We start from the raw sequence: 27,949 nt of genomic DNA, 5'->3' as shown, positions 1-27,949 counted from the left end.
CAGTCAAGTGGAAATTTTCGCGCGTTTGCACAAAACTAAAGTTGTTTACATCGATGTGTGAACATGAAAGTTTGGAAAGTGTTTTTAAACTATTTTAACCCTACAGCAGAACTTTTTAACTGAAGATTCAACGAACGAATTGTATGCTCTATCCAAAGGTTTACGTAGGTTTTAACTAAGGAATGAATTCAGAACTGTTAGCAACTTGCAATGCCCTGGGATATCTCGAAGAAAATGATTATTACAAAGAATCTGATTGTCTTGGTGATTGTTTGTTGTACTTTCGGAAAGCACTATGCACTTGCATTTTTTTAAAAGAAAATTTGTGGTTACTTTTTTAAATAATAATAGACCGATATTGTATTTTAGTTTTGTATGACTTAAAATTAACACTTTGTTAACCCTAGCAGCCAATGTGGAAAGTGTGGCAAGTGTACAGCCTGTAAGTTAGTATGAATCTGTAAAACTCGTTGCATTATACTGCCATTTTCCATCAAATATGTTGCTGCAACTGAGAGAGAACCTCAGAAAAATACTCTGTGCAGACCAAACTTTCCGACCTGGTTGTCTCCCAGAACCCCATATTTTGAATAAGACATCTTGTGACTCTTTCCAGACTGGCTAGGGCCCAATTGTATTTCTGTGGATTCTTACCAAAGATCTCTGGAGTGAAATGCTTAATCAAAGCCAAACCAGTGACATCATTTGGCACGAAACGCTGTGTTACGAGCATTTAAGGCAGGGATGTCCAACCTATAATTCTAGTGGGCCGCATTGTCACTTGAAATAATTCAATGGGCCGCAGAACTTGTTAAATTCCAAGATAATGTTTTGTAAGTGGGCCTTAATTGTTTATTGTTTATTAATTGTTTTGTAAGTATATATATATTACCCATACTATACTATTAACGCGCCTCTAAAAGTTGACTGTTGCATTTTAATTTGGCTAATATTCAAAGTTTAAAACAATACTTAATGTGAAAATGACCAACGGGCTGCACACAAATTTCAGGCGGGCCGCAGGTTGGACATCCCTGATTTAAGGCCTATATGTCGCAGAATTTTGGCTTAGGATGCCAAAAAAATTTGGTTGGAAACTTTGACAGTCGCAAAGTATGGAATGCAGTCGGTGCCTCTGAGGTGCTTTGATATATTGAAGATTTTGGTTATACTTGCTTAATTTTTGGCAGATAACATCAAGTGCTTGATAAAGTACCTTCACAATGAAGATACTACAAGGGATGTACGTACACAGCTTGGATCCGTACATTTGGTTCAGAATGATCTCATCCCCATACTTAGCCAATACCCTGATGAAAGTGATCTTTTTCATGCCGTTCTGAGGTTATTTCTTTAGAGTTAAAAGTTACATTAAAAAGGTTATTTGAACATGTTTAAACCTTTTATAATCTTCAGGCTGTTAATAAATCTAACACAACCAGCACTTTTGTGCTTTGGTGGTAAAGCCCCAAAAGATGTCACTATGAATCATCACTTCCTAGAAGTTGTTGCACATAATCAAGCTTATAAAGAGGTAAATACATAATTTGACCATTCCTGTTTTTGAGCTTGTCACTAAACATAGTTTTAACTTGTCTTGAAATGCAAAACATAAATATAGATCCTGTAACAGTATACTTTTGGAATAATATATATTTTTCCTATTTATACCTTATATTTTGTAACCTTATTTATACCTTATGCTTGGTAACCTTTAATTTTTGTGTGACCAATTGAAACCTAAACTGTCAAGAGAAATCATGACATTTACTGTAGCACCTAACTGTTTTACCTACAGTAAGTTTATCATATTTGTGTAGAGCAGTGGTTCTCAACCTTTTATGGCTTCTCAGAAATAATAAATAGATTGTGGCAACCCTACAAGATTTTTCAATATAATCACTAGATTGTCACAATAAAAAAAAATCAGATTCTTAAAGATTCTCAAATATCTCTCGACATCCTTGGGCATTAGAAATGGCACCCCAGGTTGCCGCGGCACACCTGTTGAGAACCACTGGTGTAGAGCCTTAAATATAGATCACGAAAGCCTTTGATGAAGGCCTGGCACCTTGTTGTTTCCAAAATTATAATTGAAACAAGTTTTTAACATTTTGCAGGCTTTTGGCAACCAAGACAAAATCTGGGATGTCTTCACACAAAAGGTTTACGATATTCTGGAAACTGATTGGGAAGACCGCAAGCCTGAGGATGGACTGGTTGTCGAGAGGTTTCTCATCCTGCTGAGGAATTTGCTTCATGTTCCTCCGACAGCTGACGACAAGCGAAAAGCCGAAGATGATGTCTCTACGCATGACAAGTTGTTGTGGTAAGATCAGTTATTTTACATGTGCTTTTCAAATAGGATATAATTCTGTTGCAAGGAGTACACTACAATTTTGGAGTGGTTTATATGTGGGACATTGTAAATAAAAGCACTTTGTTGTGTCATATAAGGAAATGGTTGTGTTTTTTATTTAATACAAAGTTGTTTTTTGAAAATAAAGTTTTTTTTAAAGATTACTTGGTTTTTCTTTATTAACATATAAATATTTATATTTACTCTGTAGTTTTTTTAGTTTGGTGTTTGTAGACAGCATAAGATTCTCTACGTTGCTTTCGGAGATTTATACAACATTAAATTTTCAGAGAAAAAGTTGTTTTAAACTTGTTTTGATGTTTTTCATAAGTTATTATTTTTTAGATTGTAAAATATACAAATATGTCTTTTATATTTTGCATGCTTATAATTTTGCTGCTTTTTATGTTATTTCAGGCAAATACATCGGGCTGGGGTAGATTCCCTTCTTCTGTATATGTCAGGCTCAACTACGGAACAAGAGTTTTGTTTGCATCTCATGGAGATAGTGTGTCTGTTCTTAAAAGAGCAAGTATGTACATTTTGACTGGAAAGCTGTTTTATACCTTAATATAAGATGTTAAAAGTGATATTAACAACGGTCAAAATTTTTACTGAGCTACTGATAACAGGTACACAAAATCATTATAACAAAACCCGTTGACATATCTCAAGAAAAAAATAATGCTGGAGCATACCAAAATCCGACACTTTTTTGGTAAAACTTGTCATTAGTGTATTGCGTGTGTAGAGCTGTTTTAGAGTTTTTAATTCTGTTTAACTATTTATGAACCTCATGTCCTGTTGGATTTTCCCTGGTTCAGGGAACTTCATACAGCTCTTTCTCTTTCTTTGTTTTTTTATAATTGTATTTATGTATAATGTACCCAAAAAATCGTTTACATAGGATGCAGAGCAGCTTGCCAAAACTGGTAAAGTACCGAGTATATCTGAAAGGCAGAAAGAAGGAAACCAATTGCTGGAAATGAGAAAAGCAGAAGAAGCCAAAAGGAAACAGCAGCGGGCAAAGATGACACCATGGTGAGTTAGTCAGATCATATATTTACATTAAACCTATCAAACCTATGAATTTTTTATTTAAAATAAATTATTATTTAAAAATGTGTATGATCAAACTTATACCTATTGCCCTTAAGAAGATTGGCCTAATAGGGATTGAAACGTTGGCACTGTAATCAAATTTCGATGGAAGAGCAGTTTTATAATGAAAACTTATACCTATTTACCACAAGAGCAAGGACCAATATGACCTTTACCGGTTGTTTTGCTGTAAATCGCAAATTTTGCTGCGAATTAAAGACGCAACGCCGACAGATAAACCTTTTGTTGCAGGCATTCTCGATTCGGGGGCTCCTACGTCAAAGTCGGAACAAAGGCGCTTTCGGACGGCAAAGACCTGATAATTCACAAGTCAGTAAAGCACTGCGAAACGTTAACCTTCGACGAAGGCAAGTCGAAACTGAGAAAGGCGCGCAACAGGAGAGCTCTGGTAGAGGACAAGACCACAAGGTGTTGTTTCTTTTATCGCTTTTCTTGTAAGGAACAGTTTTTTGAGTTGCACATATGATGTAAACCGGTGGTTCTTTTATGAGTCGTGCTCGTGGCCCATTACATGGGTTCTCAACAATTTGCGGCCACTTACCTTTCAGGAAAAAATCGTCACCAGGTAGAATTTTGATTCATATTCCAAACCATATGTGAAGTGCAACTAACAAATAGTTAAAGAAGGGGTTCTTAACTTGAGGGTATGTGTACTAGTTTTAGCGGGTCAATGAAGGCCTAACTGAAATATTAGTGTATTAATTGAAAAGTTTATAACATTTTCAAAGAAAAGAGTTTAATTAAACAAAAAACGTTTTTTTGTACATGATTGTATTTAGACTCCATTTCAGTCATTTCAGTTTTAATGTACATTTTATGACCGAAAACAGCGGACTTCTGAAATGTGATTGTATTATGCCGCCATTTTATGACGTGATCTCTTAAAATTTCAAGCTTAACCACGTTAAGCCAAAAAGTGTTAGGGTCCGCGATAAAAAAGTTTAAGAACCCCTGAATTGAATAATTAGATACTCTAGCCCAGCGGTTCTCAACCAGTGGGCCATGGAAACTTTTTAGGTGGGCCGCAGACCAATTTAAAAATGATTTATTGAAGAATTTAGTTTTATTTGTGTTGCTATACCTAATTTCATAGGAATAATGGCTTAAATAAAACGTATATTTATTGAGCTTAAATAAAACGTATATTTATTGATATATGCTCCGCTATTTTTTCTTTTTAACCTTATTTATAGTTTGTTCTTTCATCAAAATTTATTGGGCCACATTTTTGTGCAACAAAAATGGGCCACGAAACAAAAAAGGTTGAGAACCACTGCTCTAGCCCTCACAAAACCACTCTGTGGCGTTTTTTTTGAATTTATGTGCGTCATGACTTGTTTAAATTTGTGTGCGTCATGACTTGTTTAAATCTTAACCCAAAAATTGCCCTACGTTTTTTCTACGATGCAATTCCGTTAAAAACGTCGTGCTTTGGATAAAACCTTAAACACTGTTATCTGACACCGCCTCTCTATGTCAGACGTTCTTCTGTCAACATTCGCCTGATGCTGAAGACCTTCTGCGTCGGTTTGCTGGAAAACGGCTACAATATGTTGATGCGATCTGTCAAGGATCGCATGTCGCGTGAGAAGGCGCAAGACCACGACGAGTCCTACTTCTTCTGGGCCATGAACTTCTTCATGGAGTTTAATCGGTAACTTGTTTTACTTTACGAGGTGTTGTTGCCCGTGTTAATAATATGGTGTTTTTTTCCTTGGGCCTACCGCGGTAAAAATGAGTCTCAGTTGAGTTGCCTTGTTTTTTGAACACTGAACAGCCTTTCAGTCAGCTGTGACTTGGGCTAATTAGTAAAAAGCGTATTACTTGAAAGGCGATTTATAATCAACTTAGTTGAGATTGACAACTTATTCAAGTATAGCTAAATACTTCAACTGTATATAAATATTTATGAAAATCTATTGACACCAACACTAAGTATTTAACCTTGTCCGGCGTTGTCATAATGGGATGACGAAGAATACTGTTACGTGTATTCGTTGTTAAGATTAGCAGTGAGTTTGCTAGCGCATTTTGATATAAGAGCTTTATGACCAATTTAATTTTTGAAGCATTTTATTACTTGCTCGCCTTGTTAGTTACTTGTAATGCATACAGTGATGTTGTTTCTGTTTCAAAACACATTGTTTTGTATTCATTCGAATTAGGATGTGAATCTACTTGTGTAAGCCTTTATGTTATTAATAAAATCCTGTACACTGATAAAGACTTGTCGGATCGGATCCATTGGTTTTCGTCATCCCCTTTGACCCGACCTAGGCTTAAAATGTCAATCACAGTAAATAATAAAACATCCTCTTGTACAATAGGTTCCACAAGTTCCGGATCGAGCTTGTGTCGGAAACGATGCAGCTTGCCACCCTGCATTTTCTCGACGTTAAGATGATGGACCACTTCGAATTGATGACCACCGACAAACAGGAGGCAGCAACATGGGGAAAAAGGTTTTTAACCTTCCATTAAATTACATCTACCTACATATACTCTCAATCGATTTAGCTCAACCCGTGCAGTAAGTACTACGTTGCCTTTCAGTACTAAGATTACAATTAAAACTTCTCGACAAGCTGTGGTTTTACAATGTAATTGTAAACATGTGTCGAGTGTGATAACAGCAATGGCTCGTTTACATTTATTAATAAAAAATTACGTACAAGTAAAAAAAAAAAAAAAAGAACAAATTGTTGTGTTATGAAGTGAAAATAATGCGTTCTTGAAGTTTATTTTTACTGTTTGCAAATTTGTTGCAACATGCCCAGCGCCTCTCCTTGGTTTGCCTGAAGGCGGGTCGGGCGACAGAAAACAAAAATCGTCGGCAGTTTGACGTTAAAAATTATTTATTTTAAACAGGATGCATCTGGCTTTTCGCTGCTACCATCAGTTCCTGAAAACCATTTACACGATGGACAACTCTAAAGACCCGTCTCTGAAGGAAAGCGCAAGGGTTCTTATGAGTGAGTTGGTTCCTATCTTGGATTGTACATTTCTAGTATTTAGATGACATGATGCAATAGAGCCGACACAGCCCCTGGTATTTTTCAATTCGCTAGTTAGTCGTTTAATTGTTTGATTTTCTTTTTAAATGGTAATTTTACCTATAAAGAAACTAAGGCTATAAAAAGTCAGTTTTGTAATTCACCGTATTGTTTCACTGAGATATAGGGTAAACATAAAAGTTTTTGCAGTTTTGCAGTTCAGCAATCTTTGTCTGTCAAATTCTGTTTTTTTATCGAATGTTTTAATAAAGCCTTTTTGCTTTCAACTGATGTTAAAATACGATATTTTTAAAACGTTCACATAATGTTGCTGCACCCCTTGTTCGTGGATTTTCCATACCTAGCGTGTGTCTGTATATACTTAAATGTCCACAAATCTATTTGCAAATAGCCGTCGCTTGTTCTTGCAGACAACCTGTTTTACATGGTCGAGTACCGAGAGGTCTTTCTGACTCTGCTGCGAAAGTTCGACGAACGTAAGCAGACTCGTGCCTTCCTTCGGGATCTGGTGCGCGGAACCCACCTCTTCCTAAAGATGTTTGAGTCGTTCTGCAAGTAAGCTTACTTAAACAGGCACTTGACTTGTAAAGCATAGTCGGCTGAAATAGTTACACTGGATTCAAAAATTCCACCTGCCTACAAAACTGTGGCATGACGAGAAGAACATGTCACCTAAATTTTTTTGAATTAAAAAAATTGTATCTTTGTTAACTAAAAGTGTGGCTGTGTACTAAACATACTTTAGAAAAGTCTTAACCAAAACGACGAAAATCGCATGACTAAAAACCTGCCGCTTGATTCGAAAACACCAAAATATATTTTAATAATAATTAACTAGAATTAAATTATTGCCAATCACCTTGTTTACAACATTGAATCATGATTCGATATGCCCTCCGCGAATTGGTATGCCTCATTTCACTGCTTTCCAATTTAAAAAATATGAAATGACAACGCTATTAAAAACAAAGATACAACCAGAGACTTAAAAAATTAGCTATGCGCTAAATCAGGGGTTCCCAACCTTTTTACGATCTAGTACCACTTGGACATTCTGTACTGCTACGCGTACCACTTCTTGTAGAACAGTGGATTTAATATTTTTTCTACCTCAAGTCTCTTTGTGGCGCAAAGCGCGAAAACAATTGCGTTTATTTGGTTTGTATAGTCTAAACTTTAGTTTGGGACACACACAAAAGTTGCTTGTGCTCGATATAGATAGGTTTTCATCGAGCTGATTTTGACAGACATGTTGTAAAAAAGTAACGCATTGCGTTAATCTGTGATAACACACAATGCTAAGGGTATATGCTGCGAATAACAATACAAATTGGCGCAATAAAATCGTGAGTTCCCCCCAAATAGTGATGCGCAAATAAAGCAGTTCGTAGATCTTCTTCTCAACCATATCGCACTGTTCTGACTAAACACAGTCTCAATTGCGGTAATAAGTAGCAAATATTGTCCAAACATTCGAGAAACTATATTAAAACATAAGTAGCCTCAAAGTTCGCAAATCGCTAAATTATGAACCGTTTTTCTTCAGTTTCTTTTTTAAACATGTGTAATTTTGATGTTATGCACAGGACAGCATACAGGCAGATTTGGTTTTATGACTTTAGCATAAGTGCAGGAATATGCGGTATAGAGTATTGTACTATCATATAGATCTAACAACATGTTCTAGTAACGTATAGATGTAGGAATATGGCCATGTGTAGTATTTCTAATGACATGTGTATGATTTAATCATACTAACATATAGGTGCCTCGCGTGTTTAACCATTTGCTTGTCGCCAGGGACAACAAGGTGGTCGTCGAAAAGAAGGTACGTGGTCCCGGCAAACGCGCAAAGAAAAAGAAAAAGAAATGGACATCGGGCGGCACAGAACGACATGTTTTCACTGAAGAGGAAAAGGCGAACAAGTGGACCGAAATTAGGGACGGTCTGGCTACAGCATTTGGCTCATCCGGCCAAAACGACGACGCTGGCGACCAAATTTCGGCCTCGAGCGTTTTCGATCCGACCTCTGATTTAAGCGAGGAGGTGCAGCAACAAAGAGCTCTGCTGAAAATTCAACAGTCTCTGCTTGGTGGCGACGCGAGCGGAGCAGTACTGACGCTTCGAACTGCGAGGTATTTTTTACGCATATTGTCATATTTTATATACAATGGGTAAATTTGGATAGTTTCTTGTTGCCGTTTTCGGCTTATCATTATATTTAGCACTCGCCCGCCAATTAATTCCTAAAATGTATGTTATCAAGCTTGCCCCTTGATTGGTTAGATCCTTTCTTCTTAACCTGGGGTAAATTTCCTCGTTTAAGGGGGTAAATGAGCTATCAATCAAAATATCCACATCAGTTGACCGGACAGAAAAATTGTGCCAGCTGTAGGTATTGGTAACCTACTTTCCTAGTTTAGATTAATTACCTAATCGAAGCTAGCGTAGGATCTTATTGATTCTTTATCGTCAAGTGTCGGTAACGTTATGCTTCGCTAATTGATACTTGTTATCTTTTAGTTACTTCTTTGATACGTCATGCATGAGCAGTTGAGCACCATTTTATATATTTGGGGTAAATTTAATATTTGTCTTTGCTAAAACATACAAAAAAGGTTGAGAACCCCTAGAGACTTTAGATTAACGCAATCTTAAACGTCGCTTCTTGGTTTATTTATTTAGCTTGTTTTTTATCTGTGTGTTATTCATTCCTGTTAAATACCTGTATTACACTTTGTGTTGATTGCATTTATCAAAAAACTTAGCCTATCGAACAAACCCTTGTACGGTTTTAATTATGCTATTGTTTTGCGTTTGTGACCCGTTGTTTCTTTCGAATATTAATTGCAGTTTAATACAGAATCCTTTGTTTTAATTATAGCCTGTACGCTTAGCGCTGTTTGTAAGAAAAATTATTTACTTTTGTTTGCAGGTCGGTTTGGCCCGAGCGAAACATATTTGGCGCAGCTGAATCGACCGATGAACAGGCAACCAACACCTTGCACGAAATCTGCCTCGCAGATCTCACAAGTAAGAACTGCTTAAGTTTGATTTAGCCTAATTTAATCGATTTCAATATTTGTTTGTTCTATATCGTCAGGTATATATGTTTGGGTTATATGTTTTGATCAAAATGTTATCCCTTAGTTTCCTTATTTTTAAGAAAATATCCTCTAACCCAGTGCTTTCCAACCTTTTTCAGTTCGCAACACACCCACAATGAGATATGACCAAACAATGGGGATAGACCCATATCGGTTTATCAATAATATCGGCGGATATCCCGCTCCTACCGATGTTTCGGTATCGGTCATGTAAGGCCGATATTTTTGCCGAAATTTAATTATTATGAAAATATGACATAGTTTTTCCTTAAAAATAGCGGTATTGACTGTAAAGAAAAATATCTTTACTTAAATCACTTATTCGTAGCCGACTGCAGCATTTCACTTGCTTTTAACAATAAATTAACTTTTTTTACCGTTTGTGCCAAAAATGCAGATAAAAGATGATTTTGGAACTCAGTATTTGAGTTTCAAAGCTTTACCATCACCTTTTTTTGTCGTATAGAAAATTAGCTAAATATGTCATAGGTCACAATATATCACAATTATATATATGTCACAATGAGATATGTGAATATAAAAGCAAAATAAGAGAGTTCAAATAAGTTACATTAACTCTTGTTTGGCGATAATTTAAAATGCAACTCATTTGACATTGTCGCAGACTAGATCGGGACACAATCACCAAAGTAGCTGCTAAGGATAGGAATGACTTTACTTTCTCGAGCAAGACGTTTATTGGACAGAACGATAATCAGTACAGCAAATAACCATGCACACCAAGTGCTCGCATAAGGCTACAGCTTGTCTCTAACCAACGAGATTGCAAACCGTTCTCAAAATGCGTCCGATTCTCTCGGTATCCACCCGACGAATAATATCAAAACGACACCACGCAATAGCAAACGAAATCGACACAAAGATATCACGCAGCGCCGAGAAAACCGAGGCTGCGAAATTCACACAATGTCCTATTCCTGAGGGGAAACCGTGGCGACGGGTAGCCGACCCAGACGGCAGTTCCCGCAGCCTAACACATTAGTTATGCTTCAAAGGGTTACAATAATTAAATTTGTGACATTTACCCCCTCTTAAAGACAATCCTTGCGATTGGCTAATTTAACGGAAAACAAATTTAAAGCGAAGTAAAAATAAAGTACAATACACACTTTAACCCAAGTTAACTTCGCGATGGCACACAGTAAATTTACAACACAAATTTCCAGCAAGAATTAAACAAACTGCAGTCCACACTTTACCCCAACTTAAGACGACTTTGCAATGTTTACATTTTAGCCAGACACAAATCTAAGAAAACCAGCAAAAACAAGACAAACATACTAGCAAATTCGCATACGAGAGACGAAATTTATCTCTCTTTAAAGCTGTCTTATGATACATACACGTCAAAGCACAAATTGTAAAGATCACAAAATGAAAAACAACAGACGAGAAAACATCGCATGCACATTTACAGTCGTTTAACTTTAAACAACTCTGGTCATCGCCATGACCCATTTTAACGCGCGCCGCTCAATTTTGTCTCTGTCCGGTGAGGGCCGCACATATTGCGCAACCGGTGACATGTCAAAGATCCTGTTGAGGTTGTTCGGCGTAATGACCTTGCTTCCAACGTGAACCACCTTCGAAAACGCCCGTAGACCTTCCGCAATGCACAAGACCTCCAGCTCCACGTCATCCTCAGAGTAAGAGGTGCAAAGTGTGACCCCGTTTCCTGCTTTTCGAACATAATCCGCTTCTACGCACTCCAATACCTTCGAATTGTCGGCTGCTTCTAATGATTCGAAGCCCAACTGAACGTCTTCAACCCTACGTTCGTTTGTCGCTTCTAAAGCCTCGCTGTACAACTGGGCGTCATCACAACGCCTTTCGTTTTCCGCTTCCGAAGCCTCGCTGTACAACTGGGCGTCGTCAGAACAACTTTCGTTTGACGTTTCCAATGCCTCGTTATACAACTGACCTTCCTCAGTAGAACTTTTCTCGGTCACTTTTCCGCCGACCAAGCTTCCCGAGTTGTCCTTGCTCAGCGCGGTAATTTCTTTGTTGTTCATCACATTTTTCGCGACAAGCGACGGATGCAAAGCGTCTGTGTATCGCATCCTTGTGTCACATATCCCTGTGGTAGGCACCTCTTCAAACGCTTCTGCTTGCTTGTCCACTTTGACTTGTCGATCTCCCCACTTTTGTTTCGTAGTCTTCTCTTGACTACCATCGGAAGTATCCGGCCTATTTTATTTTTTCTTGAATTCGACCAGCTTTAATAGGACTGGGCTCCGATGCTCAAGTTGAGCTATTTCAACTTCCAACCGATTCATTTCTAACCGAAACTCGTTTTCTCTCCGAGCTTCTCTGGCCCGCCTTTCTTCGGCTCGCCTTTCTTCGGCCGCTGCTTCGCGATCCAAGCGACGTTCTTCGCGTTCTGCGGCCTGCTGCACGAACTTCACCAGGTCATTACCTGTGAGTCCCATGCTCTTTCCTGCCTCGATTATCTTGTCCATTTCTACCACGTCTTGAAGAGGTCTCTAAGTCAAACCTTGTTTAAATCCCGGACGAGCCCCCAATTGTCGCAGACTAGATCGGGACACGATCCCCAAAGTAGCTGCTAAGGATAGGAATGACTTTACTTTCTCGAGCAAGACGTTTATTGGACAGAACGATAATCAGTATACGGCAAATAACCATGCACACCAAGTGCTCGCATAAGGCTACAGCTTGTCTCTAACCAACGAGATTGCAAACTGTGCTCAAATGCGTCCGATTCTCTCGGTATCCACCCGACGAATAATATCAAAACGACACCACGCAATAGCAAACGAAATCGACACAAAGATATCACGCAGCGCCGAGAAAACCGAGGCTGCGAAATTCACACAATATCCTATTCCTGAGGGGAAACCGTGGCGACGGGTAGCCGACCCAGACGGCAGTTCCCGCAGCCTAACACATTAGTTATGCTTCAAAGGGTTACAATAATTAAATTTGTGACAGACATAAGATTAACAGTTACATAAAACCTGCATCTTCACTACTAGCATAGGGCTACTAGTTAATGCGACCCAACACAAGCACAACACATCTAACTGCTACATTGTTGCATTAGTATTATGTAATGATAATGCAATAATTTCCCGATCGTACCATTTAGAAATGCTTTACAACCCACCTGAAATAGCTTCACGACCCACCAATCGGTCGCGACCCACTGGTTTGGAAGCACTGCTCTAACCCATAGTCGTGCAACACACAGCCAGCAGGCCAGAGTCGGCCCGCGCCACACAGCACCTATTGGTGTGACCAGCACAGCCTTCGCCAAGCTAAACATTATACAAAAATATATTGTTGTTTCTTTAACAATCATTTACATTTTTGACTTACTAACGGGACAAAGCAGTACCGAAACTCTTGAAAGTTATAACAGGCGAAGAAATACGTTCTTATCAGCTCTATTTAAAAAGTTAAAGATAGATAGTTAAAGTTTCTGTTTTGGGTCATAAAATATGGCTTTTTGTTTCGCCTTTAAAACGCACAGGCTTGACCCGAGTAACTTCGTAGATGTATAGTTCAAGCAGCCCCTGTGGACATTGAAATTTAATAATTTGTGATAGAGGGAGGCAGTGAGTTGTAATGTTGAATTTGCGGCATACGATCAAGTTTCTGAATACCATAAATACCTGCAGTAAGCCTTTACAGTCAGTGATAAAACAGAAATATACACTCTATGGCAAGCCAGTGCTAAAATCGTTTTACAAAAAAATAGTTTCCTGCTTATTACCGCCCCACCACTGTTTACCCTACTGCGGCTATCCCAATTGTTACGTCGTAGATTGCATAATTACATATGGCTCCTTTTAATGAATTGAGTAACGAGTTCAAAATCGATTGCTGTAAATATGAAGATGAATTTGTCTTCAACTTGTTATACTAAATTCCTCCGCAGTTTATTTATACCTTGTTTGTTGTGTTAACATAGAATGCTTGTGCAATTTGTAGTTATTTTCACTTTTTTTCGATTTATAAAAGCAATGTGGCCCAGCCAACATTTGATCTGAATTGGTTTGGAAATTCAATACTGTTGCACGCCCTGCATAAACCTCTACTAATGCTTAGTTTAATCTAATGTTTCATATTGTACTTATCAACTCTGGTATACTAACATTTTGTTTATGCAAAACAATATACTGCTTCATTGCGCCCTGTTAATGCTTTGTAGCCAGCATTAAGCGGTATTTTATATGTATCTTATAACAATGTTCACATTGCAATAGCATTACAAATTACAATCACAGAAGATACCGAAATTTATCGTTCAAAATTGTCTTACAACCTTCTAACATTATGCTCCAAAATTATCTCCACTTCAACATTTTGTTGTTATCTTTAGATGTAGAAGCCGTAGCCGATCCGGAGGGTGAAGATCAAGATGGTGAGGGCGAGGATGAAATGGAAGAAGAAGAGGAAGTTCAGAGCTTGCCTCAGAGAACGAAAGAGATCGAATTCAATCTGGAGGAGTTTACTAAGAAGTTGGTTCCGCTTTATAACTATAGCCAATTATATCTATATCGCTGCTATTTAATCGGGTATCTACCGTAAGTGTAAACCGGTTCACCACTGTGGTACAGAACTGACAAAGGTTAATTAAGGAAATACAGAACTCCGCTATTTTTCGATAACTTTAATTAAAAATCTTCTAAATTTTCTTTCTCGTTAAAAATCTAGTTTCTTATTTGTATTGCTAATTGGCCTTAAATAAGCGGTCTCTATTTATCTAATTTTCAGTTGTATAAACTTTTCAGATAACACAAAAAACTTAACTGAAATAATAAAAACAAACACAGTTAAAATGTTTTCGGATGTATTTCCAATCGATTTTTTTCTAATTTGTAATTAAAAATACACTTCCATACAGCTCACTACAGTTTTTGTTATTAATCGTTTATTTTATTTTTAGTAATAATAGTTACTTTTGGGGATAAATTGGCTTTGAAAGTTTATTTAGATTTACTGTAGTGGAAATGTATACTGTGCTGTCAGCGCAGGCAATTTAAAGCGCTGCTAACCTTTACCATATTTACTAGGTGTGCTCTAGTTCGGCTTATTTCCTTTTGAAGCAAACCAAGAAAAAAATAGAGACACACCCCGACACTCATACGTTTAACCTACTAAATTGACCGCCCTGTCCTCATTTAGGTTCGCGGATTCGAGGTTGGTGATGGCCTATTCCCATCTGCTGCAAGAGTTCGAGACCAACGACGCCGACACAAACCACTGCGTCGCCAAGATGCTTCATCGGATCGGCTTCGACTTGAAAATGTACGGCCTGCTGTTTCAGGCCTCGATCTTTCGCGTCTTTCAAAAGGTATTTTGGGATTTTAGCTTTAGACTTGGAAGATTTTCTCCCAGTAACACGTTTTGTTCTTTTCTTACTTTAAAAAAAGCCTTTAGTTTAGGAGGTTTTGGCGCGGATTTTTTATTCTTACGTAGGTCCGTGGCTGAGTGTTAAGTGAGAAGATTTAAAATATATTTTGAGAATAAAATTCCAAGGAACTTTTTTCTTAGGTTTTGTGTTTATTATTGTATTTATTGTTTCGGTCAATGGAGTATTCAACCAATTGTTTCACATCACAAATTTCTATACGGGTTTTCTAAGCGGGCGTCAATATTCGTTATTATTTAAGGTTTCTCATATACATCCGTGATGCAAAATATGAGTTACGTCATTATCCAGAAAGTTTTCTTATAAACTTTTACATTGCACCAGGCGTTTGCTTCGAGCAACAAGGCGCACAAGGAGTTGGCCGCCTTCGGTCGCTGGGTGATCGCGAAGTTCTGCGAAGTTTCGCGAACCAACTCGTGCGTGTTCGCTGAAATGCTCTTCTGGAAGCAATCGGTCGCCGAGGTGTACGAGCTCACAGAAGGATACGGGTCCTTCGTCGATCCAAAGTAAAATTTAGGATTTGACACCACTGCTAGTGTGAAGTAACTATTCAGTTTTGTTGTTTAAAGTATAAACAAAGAACGCTTCGTATTTGGTATGTTCGCTTATTTAATCTATGATTTAATTTTTTTTTGAGTTTGTAGCACTTAAAAATTACTGAAAATTTTTCCACTTGGTGCTATCAGGTAATAAACTATTTAAAGATTTGGGACTCGGGATTTGCAATGTTTGTAAAATTCCGAAACCTTTAGCCGATATATTGGGCAAAAGTCCGCCGATCCTATTTAATACATTCATTTTTATTGCAAAACAAGCAAATTTTTAAAACTGCAACGTGTAAACGTAATGTTTACGGGTTGTTATGTAAAAAAAAAGCGATGGAAAACCTAGTTAGCTGGATTGTTAATATGCCATTTTTGAAAAAACTACCTTTTCAAAGTAAAAATGGTTCAGTTAGAAATTAAAACCATGGATGAAATGCTCAAATTCATTCGGTATTGGATCGGCACCGATACCGCCCTAATATCGGAGTACCGATAATACAATTTGGCATCGAGTATCCACTTCGATTCGAAATAATTGGAAATCCCGGGTTGGGACATGATTTATTTCAAAAAATGGAGTATTCATGATTTTAGAACGATTTATGACAGCAGTTTTAACGAGACAACTTATAATTTTTTTTTTTTTTTTTTTTTTTTTTTTTATGAATAACAAGTGGTTAATTATCGTGTAGTTTTATTTTAGGAACGCATAAAAAACTCGAAACGGTTAGGACTTTTTTACAATTTTTGTTTACATTTTTTTTATAAATATCACTTTTAGAAAGCCGACTAAAATCACATGGTCAGAAGAAGAAAATCAAGAGCTGTTTGATCTCTTCTACAAGTTTAAAGACCAGGAGATTGGTAAGATGGCCGGAGAATGTATAATTTAACTTTACGCCCGATGCTGTCTCCATTATTTGCAATTGATCGTTTACCATGTTATACAGTGGTTCTCAACCGGGGTGCTGCGGCGCCCTGGTGTGCCAATTCATAAGCTCAAGGGTGCCGTTCGGTATTTTAGAATTTTTAAGAATCTGATTTTCGCTCAATCGGTAAGCTTCTTGATACAACTATTTGTGTACGATTATAAACCATTGTACCAACTGAGATTTTCCTACATGTTTTAAGTTGATTGTGTTGTCCTAGTTCCATTTATAGTGACATTTCTGTAAAAAAAACTGAACAAAATTCCAGTCGCGGTGCCGAAAATCTATTTGTTATTTTTAAGAGGTCACGTAAGCCATAAAAGGTTGAGAATCACTGATATAATTCAATCGTGTTCAACCAGATTTCCGCAAGAAATTTATAAAATTGACCGATGTTCTATGGAACACTGATCGAAAACGTTTGATTTAACCCAATGGGCGTAAGTTGCTATGTGGTATGATATAAAGTCATCGCTAGTTGGAATGTTTCATCGTCATTCGATCCATTGTTTTTTTTGTAATAATAGGACTCCTTGTTTAGTGATAGGATTTTGTAATTTAAGTAAAAAAATGTTGTAGTGTTGTTTATTTTGTTGGCTTGTTATAAACTTTCGTATTATATTCCGTAAAACGAAAATGAATGATAAATACTGCAATAATCAAACATCTCTGAAATTGCCAAAAAATCGATTCAACCGCCACTCTAACTTTTAAAGTTTTTAGTTTAAATTATAGTGTCGATAGCTACTAATATTAGCCCCAAAATTATGGTATGCCAAGACCAAACTTTTACACTGTTTCCTCAGACACCGTGGACGGCATATTGTCGTGTATTACTGATCAAACACGCACAAGGAGGCAGATTTGCAATCAGCTTGTCAACCGAGCGCTGGTTGACAGTGTGGCCGATTTAAAACGAACAAAGGGGTTGGTAACGTTCATTTGTAGTTAATTACTGGCGTAACATCTCAGAAAATTAGTTTTCGAAAAGGAGTTTGATTCCATAAAACAGCGATCATAAGCTTTTTTGGCTAAGAGCGCCTTTAAAGCTGCCTACTAATTGTAATTCCATGAAAGACACGCAAGAAAAAATTTAACATATAATTTAAGTTGGTAAAAATTATCATTTAAGTGAGGCCGGCGTATATTCTCGAATTTTAGTTCTAATTGAAACTTCATAATAAAAAACATTCGTTAGTTTGGCGATACTTTTACTATATAGGGCTGAAAGTTTACACGTCACGGGGGCTTTTGGATAATTTTATTTTATTAGCGCGATTGTTACAAATGGATTGTGACGGTATGGAAAATTACAGAGTTTCCTTCGCAACAATTATGCTAATAAATGCTAGTCTATATAGACTTATCTGCGAGCCTGATGCTTCCATCAATAAAGCCACGTATGTCTTGCGAGCTATAGGCTCCTGAACTATTTCTTACAATATTGTTATAACAAAAATTAATTAACTAATTACCATACTTAGCTTCTTCTAGCATATTTGTTTTTTATCATTTCGTAATGCTGTTGGCTAACTAGTAAAACTGATGTAGCGTATCATTTTTGTGTAATCACTACCAGCACTAAAACTCGGAATAACGCTGTATATATACAATTATACATTATGCAATCACTTTTTTCTTTTACTTAGAGGAAAATCAGCTGTTTGGAGAGAAGACGACATTGTCGAATTAGAACGTCTTTACGAGGAGTTTTCCAACTCAGAAGGTGCGATCTAATATTTATTCAACTTATAGAAAGTATTTATGCTGTTTATCAGAACGATCAAACGAATCGCAAATTTCCATAAATCGCATTTAAAGCAGTTTAACGATCTTGTGTGTTCTTCTGACTATTTTTCATTTTTATGAGCTCATCCACTACCATGGTATTTTAGCTCAGTTAGATGTGATGTTGTCTGACATCATGTTTCCAATTTTGTTTATCTTTACGTCACCCAGTATATACTTTCCCCTTCCAGACCCGCTGGGTAAAATAATTCAAATGATGAGCAACAAAAAGTCGAAGCCCAAAGTAATCGAAAAGCTTTTAGCTCTCGGCATTGTAACAGACAGGTAACTTGTATATTTTAATCTTTTTTAGATTTTAATCTATAGGTTTACAATTTACATGCTTCATTGTGTACAACTTTGTCTTTGGGCCTTGTTTTTTCTACGTTTTTTAAATGAAAAAAAGTCGATGACCCTGCTTGATATAAACTTTAGGCCATTTTTGGTCGTATAGTTTTTGAAATATTTGCCTTTTTATTTTGAAAAAATCTAGCGACTCCTATTCTTGTCGAGATTCGTTATCCAATTATTATTATATTGCAGAAAAGCGTTGTACAAAAGGCGATCGAAAAAGCCTCGTTCTTCTAAACCTGAGCCGGAGTTGATGCACGTGGGTAAGAGAGAGCTCGTTATTTATGACCTTTGGAGGTAACACAAGTAAATGCGTCTACTATTAAAACTTTGTCGACTGTACACTACAGCCTGTATTTCACCTATTTACGTAATATAAGGGTGTCATATAACTCATCCACCCGCCCCACAATACATGTTGGAAAATATTCCTCCATATGCTATTCAACATTTACAACTCATAGTTTACGCCCTTATCAGTTTTAATTTTTTTACTGCACATGATTTTTTTACTGCACAACTCCGACTTCGCAGCCCTTCAGGCACCGGGTTCTAAAACCAGTATTTTAAAACAAAAGTCATTTCTGTATATATATTATCAAGGCCTTTCAAAGATATATAACTTATGGCCAGAAAACCGTAAAATAAAATTCACGGTTTACGTTCTGCAAAACAACATTGTTAAAACCTATAAATCGGTGGTAAATACGGCAAGACATCAGGTAAACGCGATAGTACTATCAGTGACTAATGCAGGACTTTTCAAACTTTTTAGTCTGCACTCCTTAGATTTTATTGACGAATTTCGCGACCATATAGTTTGACTGAGGTTTAACAAATCATTATTGTTTGCTGCAACATGCTCTTGTTGAAGTAATGCCCAACATAGTGATGGATTGTGTTCTGCATTAGTTTTGTCATTGGTATGTAAATTGTCAGAAAATTGCAACTTAGAAAGGTGTAACACCTTTGTAAAAGTGTTGAAAACCGATACTCGCCACCACCCCTTGTTGGGTTCAATCCCCAGTTCGGGAACCACCGATTTAATTGATAGCGTGCATAAACGTCTCACACGTTTACGTTTCAAAAATGTAAACCCCAGGGGGGCACTCACCGTTAAATCGCTGATCCAAAAGAATACCGGAAACCAGAATGGCAGAATGCTGGCGACTTGGCGACTATGTCGCCGAAGAATCAGCCAGAAAACCGAAGAAATTGGTGCAAAAAAATTTGAGTAAAAAAAAAAAAAATTGAAAAAAAAAAAAATATTTTTTTAAAAAAAAAAATTTTTTGAAAGTTTTTTTCCAACATCCAATTTACAAAATACCTTGTGGTTGTTTCCACACATATTTAATCACATCTATTTTTGAACAGCGGAAATATGTAATACATACTACAATTGGCAGAAATTAATTTTGTTTGTGTCATTTTGAAAAAAGTTATGGTAGTGTGAAGCACATTGTTTGGTGAGAAAAAGCTAGTGTAAGGCATATAGACTGTTTATTATTTTAAAAAGTACACACTTTTGATCATACTAGTGTTACGTGTTGGCAGTTTTACTTTGAATTGACAAGTACTTCTATATTGAGTTGATTTCCTGTATATTGAGTTGAATTCCCCATTCCTGTTAAATGTACAGGTATAACATTTGCATCAGCATATTAACGTTTATTTTTGGTTGTTTAATTACGCAAATGCAAAAATTTCAACTTTAGCATGAACTTTAGCCTGCTTTTGCTAGGTTTCTGTGTCTCTTTTTTTCAGCAAATCTATCCCAAAGGTAATATGCACACTATGGGGCATGTTGCACTGTGACTGTGGCCATTTCTATAAAATTTTATTATGAATATCATTATTTCGAGCAATATAAATTGGAAATTTATCCAAAGAAAATATCTATGTAACACTTTTAAAGCAAGAAAAGCAAACATGTACGTACATCCCCAGGCCCCAGGTTGTACCTTCACATGTGTACTTGTTAATGACTTAATGTCACAAAAAATTTTGCGCCTGTGGCGCTACGTTTTGTTGTCTAATTTACTTATTAATAGCCTTGTTTATCGCCTAAACATGGCAAGGTTCATAGATTCCTCAGGCGAGCACATCATTAAAGTTTAGGGACGCGACCAAAAGTCGAAGAATTTTCGCCAAAAATGCTTGTCACCAGAAGGCTGGCAAGATTCTGCCAGCCTGCCGGAAACAGAAAATAAGATGTCCGCTAACGTTGTTGTTAATCCTAACTTATTCCTTTTGTCGCATATAACAAAGTTTGTTAAGAGACACATAATACAATTCGTCACTCACTGTTTTCCTTATTTTTTTGGTATTTTAAGGCGGAGATGAAGACAGCGATTCAGAAGCGGCGAACCGTGACGATTCCGATGACGATGCTTATTTGTCGAGTGGTGACGATGCGCCATTTAATAGTAAGTTATTGATTTACTATGTTTCTTGCTCTGATTTTGTTTGCACCTGTTTTTGTTTTTTAAGGTGTTGTTTTATGGTCTTTTTATTTGATGATATTGCGGCCATGGAGCGGCTGACTTTGATGACCTAGCGTTTTTTTCCTGCTCCCTGGGCACCTTCTTCCCAAACAAACACATACCTATATATCTATGTAACACTAACAGGGACAATGAAAAAATTGTTTGCAGAAAAAAATTAGTTATTCTAATTAAACAACAAACATGTGGGGTCGATTTTGTTGCTCTGTCGGTCAAGGCACTCAACCAATAAGCAAAATAATGTACCCCCAAATTGGTTTCATTGCAATTAGTATCACTCGACAAGTGGGACTAGAAAAATGGCGTAAAAGCCTAAAATTATGATTCTTTTTCGCCCTTGTTTTAACCGAAATTGTTTTTCTTCTCCAACGTCATACCAGTTTTCTATTTAAAATCCTATTGCGAAGTCTATCTAATCGTTTGTTCACAATTAATTATAAAATACTAATGAACGTAACTATTAAGTACTCTATTACTCTGGTGATTTTAAGTCAATGGTTGCGTGTTGTTAAATTATATTTTACGCTATTGCCCGAGAGCAATATAATTAAAGAACTTTTGTCGCACACAATACCAAACCCAGTGTTTTTTTAAGGTGTTTTGGCGGACCGAAACGGTCCCCAAAATTTCTCCAGCGGTTTCCCAAATTTTGGACTTGCAACTTTTTGGTATTTAAATGAAACAGTTGCGGTCTCTTAAAACTACTTAGCGGTCACCCAAACCAAACCAAAAAAAAACTGACCAAACCTAAAAAAAATTGTAATAAACCGCCCCCCAAAAATTGCACCTTACGTTGTAAACAAGGTACACTCAGTTTGAACAACCCCAAGGATTATTAACAGATGAATCAGTTTCATATAATCCGTTATACGCATTGCACGACACATCCAAGCCTAACACACACATTATACCACCTGGTTTTGCATTTAAGGTTCTCGGATCCAGTCTGCTGCATCGCAGTGCTTCGTCGCCAATCTTCACGATGCAGTTTCCTGGTTAAAAGCAAACCTTTTGTCTTTCAAGGAAGACTTTACCGCTGCCTCTTCAACAGGTTCCCTTTATTTGGTTATTTATTGTGAAATGATTGTACCTGTTCGAATTTCATATACTTTAGGCTGGTAAGTTTTTTAATAACCTAAGTATATTGTTAGTTTGTGTTTTAAGTTGCAAGGCGTTGGGCACCTTCTGAAGTTGTTATTTCAATAAATTTGCAAAGTTACCATCCGATCATACCGAAACGAATGTTATGCGCAGAACAGCTATTACTCAAGTTTTGTTAAGATTTCAATGTTACATGAATTATTTCAATTTTACATGAATATACCCAGCCGACACAAAACCAAAAAGCAAACGTGAAGCATTTATAAAAATTAAATTCTGTTACGTTAAAGAAGATCTATTTCGTTTAAATGATAATACTTACCCTTCGAAACCTCTATTAAACTCTTTCTAATTTCACTATTGCCTGAAATGTGCATTAAAGGCTTCCACCTAAATCATTTTAAATCGTTAGATGACCTTGAACCCGTGCCCTTGGTCCCACTCACGGAAGAACAAGAAGAAGCGATGAGCAACAAAATTTTCAAGAAACTGTTGAAATCAATCGGAATTCTACCGCCTGCCAACGAACAGGTTTAATGTTAAGGGTTACTATATTTTGCGCCTTTTACACGTTTAACTTGTTTAGCCTTGCCTTAATCATTATGAATTATTTATCTTTGCTATATTTCGAACCACATAAACCAGATATGGGTTTACAACCTCTTCCAATCGTTTATCATGTCTGTCGAATTTTTTTTAACAGTTATTATCTTAAAATAAATTCTCTCTGTGACAAACGGCTATCAGCAAAGACTTACCTTTCGTCAAAAAAATATATGTTTTAACTGATCGCCCTTATATCAAGCTATCTTACCCAGCGTTTTTTCTTCGTTTAGGAGCGATTTTGGCGAATTTCGTCAACGCTTAAACCATCGAACATCGAAACGGCCATCGGCGCCTTGAGCCAGGTTCATAAGAAGAGAAAGCGAGTTGCTGAAACACTAGAAAGGCAAGTTTGTTTGAACGCTGTTAACTAGGATTATAATCTTAAAGTAAGTTTTGTTTCACAGCTGTTTAACCATGAACTTACCTATACCGCTCAATCTTGTAAAATAAGGTGTTGTTTGTAGCCGGTAGAATTAATTGCAGCATACCAAAATTTGTTAGAGTTCGCAAGTATTGCAATAACGACTTTTGAGTTTCTATAGATACCTTAAATTAATGAAATAAGTGTCAAAAGTGCGTCTCTTTATGGTTAGGAACGTCATATAAAACTGGTTATTTATAAGAATCATTTTTGAACGTTTTGACGAAAAACAAATAGTATATATAAACCGCTTAACAAATCCGAAAATCGCGTTTAACTACAACGTTTTCGCCCATGTTGTTTGAACAAGTTTTCAATGCGCAGTTAATTACAGATGAAATGGCAATATTTTACCTGAATGACCAGGTATAGTTACTTCTCCCAGTACGAACTTTTCCCTTGGTCATAACTTAATAACGAATTTTTTTTACTTTACTCCTATTTTTTTAGGTTTTTCAGTTTTTTTCTTTTTTGGTAGTGGTACTCACACTATACTACTATACCTAGATGAGTGTTTCTCAGCCTTTTATGGCTAGCGGCACCCCTCGAAATAATAAACAGAATGCGGCACCCCTATAAGATTTTTCCGTAGGTAATTCACTAGAATGTCACATAAAACGGAACCGGTACAACACACATCAACTCTACACAGTGTAGAAAGGTATAATTGGATTTATTCCACTCTAATCTTACACAAAAAGTTGTAAGAGTTGGGCAAAAATCGGATTCTTAAAGATTCCTAAATATATCGCGATACCCGGTTAATAACCACTGTCCTGGCTGATAGTGCTTCTCGTAGTGTCAGTATCGGGTGACATCATAATAAGAGCATTGATTATTAAATAGACAATTTTTTTATTATTTTAGTTTTTTCTCATCCTAGAAAATAAACTTGGTTGTTGTCAACTCCTCGTCACAGTCCAAAATCTTAGATAGGTAAAGTATCTCATTTTGCCAATATTAAGTCAACGGAATTTTACAGTAGTGACGATGAAAGTGGCAAGGACGATGAACCAACGGAAAAACGTAGAAAAAGTTCGCACCAATCTAATACCGATGTTACCCCCAGAATAGAAGCGACATCGATTGACGACAACGAAAGGTAATGTAACCTGCAAATAAACATTATTAACATGTTTACCTTTTCATATTTTAAGCATTATTTGAATCAGCGCCAGTTAGAAACGTGGCGAACTAGCTATACGAGTCAATTGTGAGTAAACATCGAAATAACTTATATCGATTAAGTAGTTTGGCTGTTTTTCCCAACGCGTTATAGACTATAGTTAAGGTAGAACATCAATATGCGAAACGACGTGGTCTTAATACTCATTAACAATTTTAATCACGAGAATGAGTATTCTCATACTTTTCATGTAGCTTCGGTAACCTTAACAACATTCATCTTTTAATCAATAGCTCGGACGAGGATCCTTCAGACAACGAGTTACCCGCTGCGTCACGAAGAAAACACGCCATCATTCTACCAGACGATGATGACAACGACAGTGCTGATGACGTTAGAAGTGAAGTAGAAGACAAGACAACACATAATATAGATGGGTAAACGTTAAGTTGGGAATTCTAGCCATTTGAAATGTTTGGTTGTAAAGCGCACCACTAGCTGTCCCGAGTATAAAACACCTCTATACCACTGTGACAAAAAAGATACTCAAATGACCAAATATATCATCGTTACTAAACCAGCCTGGCTGATATACATAATATAGAAATTGCCTGCTCTTATTTCACGCCTACATAGCCGGATTATGGATTATTTATCGTCAAATGCATTCTTCTAACAAACAACTGAATAATCCTTTATAGTTATACCATTATTATTTTTTTTCTTTATAAAGGAATATATTTCATTTTTTCAACACTTTTCACCTTATTATAAATATTTTTCTGCCTTGATATCATTTGACAAACAATCAAATAATGAAGTTTCATTTAATTTTTGATTAGAATGTTTACTGCTATACACTTCTGCATTGCTAAGAGATGGTAATTGGCGCCAGTCAGAAAAATGGTGAATAAGCTACCAGTTAATTTGAGTAAAAATTGAAACAACTCTTTGAGAATAAGCAGATCGACTTGTTTTTTCCAGCGCGTGATAGACTATAGCAGTGGTCGGCAAACTGTGGGCCGCGAGTTACTTTCGAATAGCTTAAGTGTTAGAATGTAGTTGAGGGCCGCGTGATAGGCGTATATTCTTCGTTTTATAGTATGTTTTACATTATGCTACAGCAGTGTTTTGGACACCAATGCACCGTGTAATATTTTACCCTAAAATCAAATATCCTGAATACGCCACTTTTTCGGAGTGGGTCTCCTAAAGCTCTTTGGGCCGCGACAAAAAAAGTTTGCCGACCACTGGACTATAGTTTAGGTAAAACACTTATATGCTAATTAACAATTTTATCCGCGATAATGAGTATTCTCATATTTTTTATATAGTTTCGATGACCGTACAACACTCATATTTTAATCGATAGCTCGAACGAGGACCCTTCAGACAACGAGTTACCTGCTGCATCACGAAGAAAACACGCCGTCATTCTACCAGACGATGACGACAACGACAGTGCTGATGACGACAAAAGTGACGTCAGAGATGACATTGCTATGGATACCGGAGCGGCAGCAGAAGATGAGACAAGCCATAATATAGATGGGTAAACGTTTAGTTGGGAATTCAAGCCATTTTAAATAATGTTTTCTTGCCAAGCGCACCACTTGAGCTGCACCCCAATACCACTGTGACAAAAAAGATACTCAAATGACCAGATATATCATCCTTGCTGATATACATAATATAGAAATTGCCTGTCTTTACTTTCCGCCTATGTAGTCGGATTATTTATCGTTAAATGCATTGCTTCTAAAAACCAACTGAATAATCCTTTTTACCATCTTGTTTTTCTTTATGAAGAATATTTTTCAGTTTTTTATATTTCTCACCTCTAGCGATATGTCTTGTGCATATTAATTGACACCAGTTTTCCAATATTATAAATATTTTTCTGCCTTGATATCATTTGACCAACAACCAAATGATGAAGCTTCAGTAAGTTTTGATTATTATGTTAGACTAAACAACTATACACTGCTATTAAGAATATTTTGCACTACTACAGTTTGGAACGCTCTGTCGCACGTATGGGTGTTAAAATCTGAAAACTTAAAGTCCTATGCTTTTTAGACCATGGCCTTTGTTTGGCCAGAAAGGAATAAAAAGAAAAAAGTTTTGAAGTCAAGTAGAACTTTAGAAAAACTATTTTAGTGAAACAAAACACGTATAATAGCATTTTTTTAAATAGCTCTTTGGACCATGGACCGCAGTTTGGGAACCACTGGCCTAACCAGTATGAAAATGACTCTTAAAATATGGGAACGAAAGTTGTGTTACACATACAATGGTCAGACAATTATCAATCGAAACCAATAAACAACAAACTTAGATTGCTTATGGCTTAGTTTACCACCGCCGTGTTTCCAATTCGTTCCACCTGAAACGACTTGGATGTGTCACTTTTAAAATTGTATTAACCCGTATAGATGCGCAATTTTATTTGAAAAATGTGCAGGGGCGGTGCTAGCAGTTCAGATGAAGACAACCCAGTCCAAAAACGACGAAAGCGAACCGCAGTTTTAAGTGACGACGATGGTGAAAGCGACGCTGAATTGGCTGCATAGTGAATTAGTGATGAACACAAACCGTATTGAAATTATGATCAAACCCACCATGTATTGAAATACTATTGTTTTTCGAGATGCGAACAGCACGAAATTCTCTGGTGTTGTAATGTTCACGAATTGTACTTAACTTGTCGGTTTAATTTCTTGATGACGGTTCTGTTTCTTGATGCTAAAAATATTAAAAAACACCCAGTACAGTTTTTCTAAATTTTTTTGGCAGCGACCCAAAAACTAAGGCAAAAGTACAACAGCAAAGCTGTGGCAACCCAATTACTTAACTTTTTGTACTCGAACGAAACATAAGAAATTAGCATTAATCATTGCGAATTCAATTAATATGAGCCATGCCTTCGTTCGCAATTTCCCCCTATTTAAAAGAAATCTTAATAAATCTAAGCATATAAAACTGCTGCATTCGGCGACCACCCAATTTGGGTCGCGACCCGTGTATTCAGGAACTTGCCTAGTATATCCTGAGTGACAAGTATTGGTACCGGAAAATATATGTTTTCCACTTGGTTCCCCTTTTCGTTACTCGCTTGCATAAACAGCGAAATACATTCTTTCTTGCATACCGTATATGGTAATTGGAAAACTGTTTCTTTTCGCAGAGGCCTTGTTAAAAGTGCGTTTAAAACCTTTATTCAAAAGCAGAGAGTGAATGGTTATGAGCTAACATTTATTTATAAGCTTCAGGTGTGTTTTATGTAAAATACTTAACGTTTGCAGATTCGTAAGCTGTTTTTACTTTTTTTAAATCGGATAAATCTAACATATAAAGATTGGCTATATGGTTGCTAAGAAAGCTTGGATCATTCTCGAAGTACAATTCGATCTGGGCGAGTGTTTGTGTGACGCCCGACTGGCGATTACCTTAAAAATGGTTGTGGGTCTCATATCTATTGACGATTTTAATTTCTTCATTGGTTTTATTTTAACGCGCAGTACTAGAGGTCAATCATTTCGTTTAACCGCGACAAATC

General features: G+C 36.8%; 1 protein-coding gene across 1 annotated transcript; it reads left to right on the top strand.

Annotated features, from left to right (window-relative positions):
* The first annotated feature begins 141 nt into the window (after window positions 1-141).
* LOC146145257 (protein timeless homolog) lies at window positions 142-27,516 on the top strand. Its single transcript, XM_083389640.1, has 28 exons — window positions 142-264; window positions 1,191-1,344; window positions 1,417-1,534; window positions 2,121-2,329; window positions 2,777-2,891; window positions 3,267-3,400; window positions 3,713-3,889; window positions 4,962-5,135; window positions 5,809-5,943; window positions 6,350-6,453; window positions 6,906-7,050; window positions 8,296-8,631; window positions 9,432-9,529; window positions 13,967-14,105; window positions 14,773-14,941; window positions 15,344-15,525; window positions 16,346-16,428; window positions 17,300-17,420; window positions 18,143-18,219; window positions 18,473-18,566; window positions 18,825-18,895; window positions 20,966-21,058; window positions 22,068-22,187; window positions 22,650-22,768; window positions 23,074-23,183; window positions 24,684-24,827; window positions 25,763-25,942; window positions 26,855-27,516. The coding sequence occupies exons 1-28, from the start codon at window positions 183-185 to the stop codon at window positions 26,961-26,963; spliced, it is 3,792 nt and encodes a 1,263-aa protein (XP_083245766.1). The 5' UTR covers window positions 142-182; the 3' UTR covers window positions 26,964-27,516.
* Window positions 27,517-27,949: the final 433 nt, after the last annotated feature.

The sequence above is a fragment of the Ascidiella aspersa genome, chromosome 5 (assembly GCF_963924565.1).
Source record: "Ascidiella aspersa chromosome 5, kaAscAspe10.2, whole genome shotgun sequence".
NCBI classification, from domain to species: Eukaryota; Metazoa; Chordata; class Ascidiacea; order Phlebobranchia; family Ascidiidae; genus Ascidiella; species Ascidiella aspersa.
The sequence above is the reverse complement of the archived record's forward strand: the minus strand, read 5'-3'. Positions and strand labels throughout refer to the sequence as shown.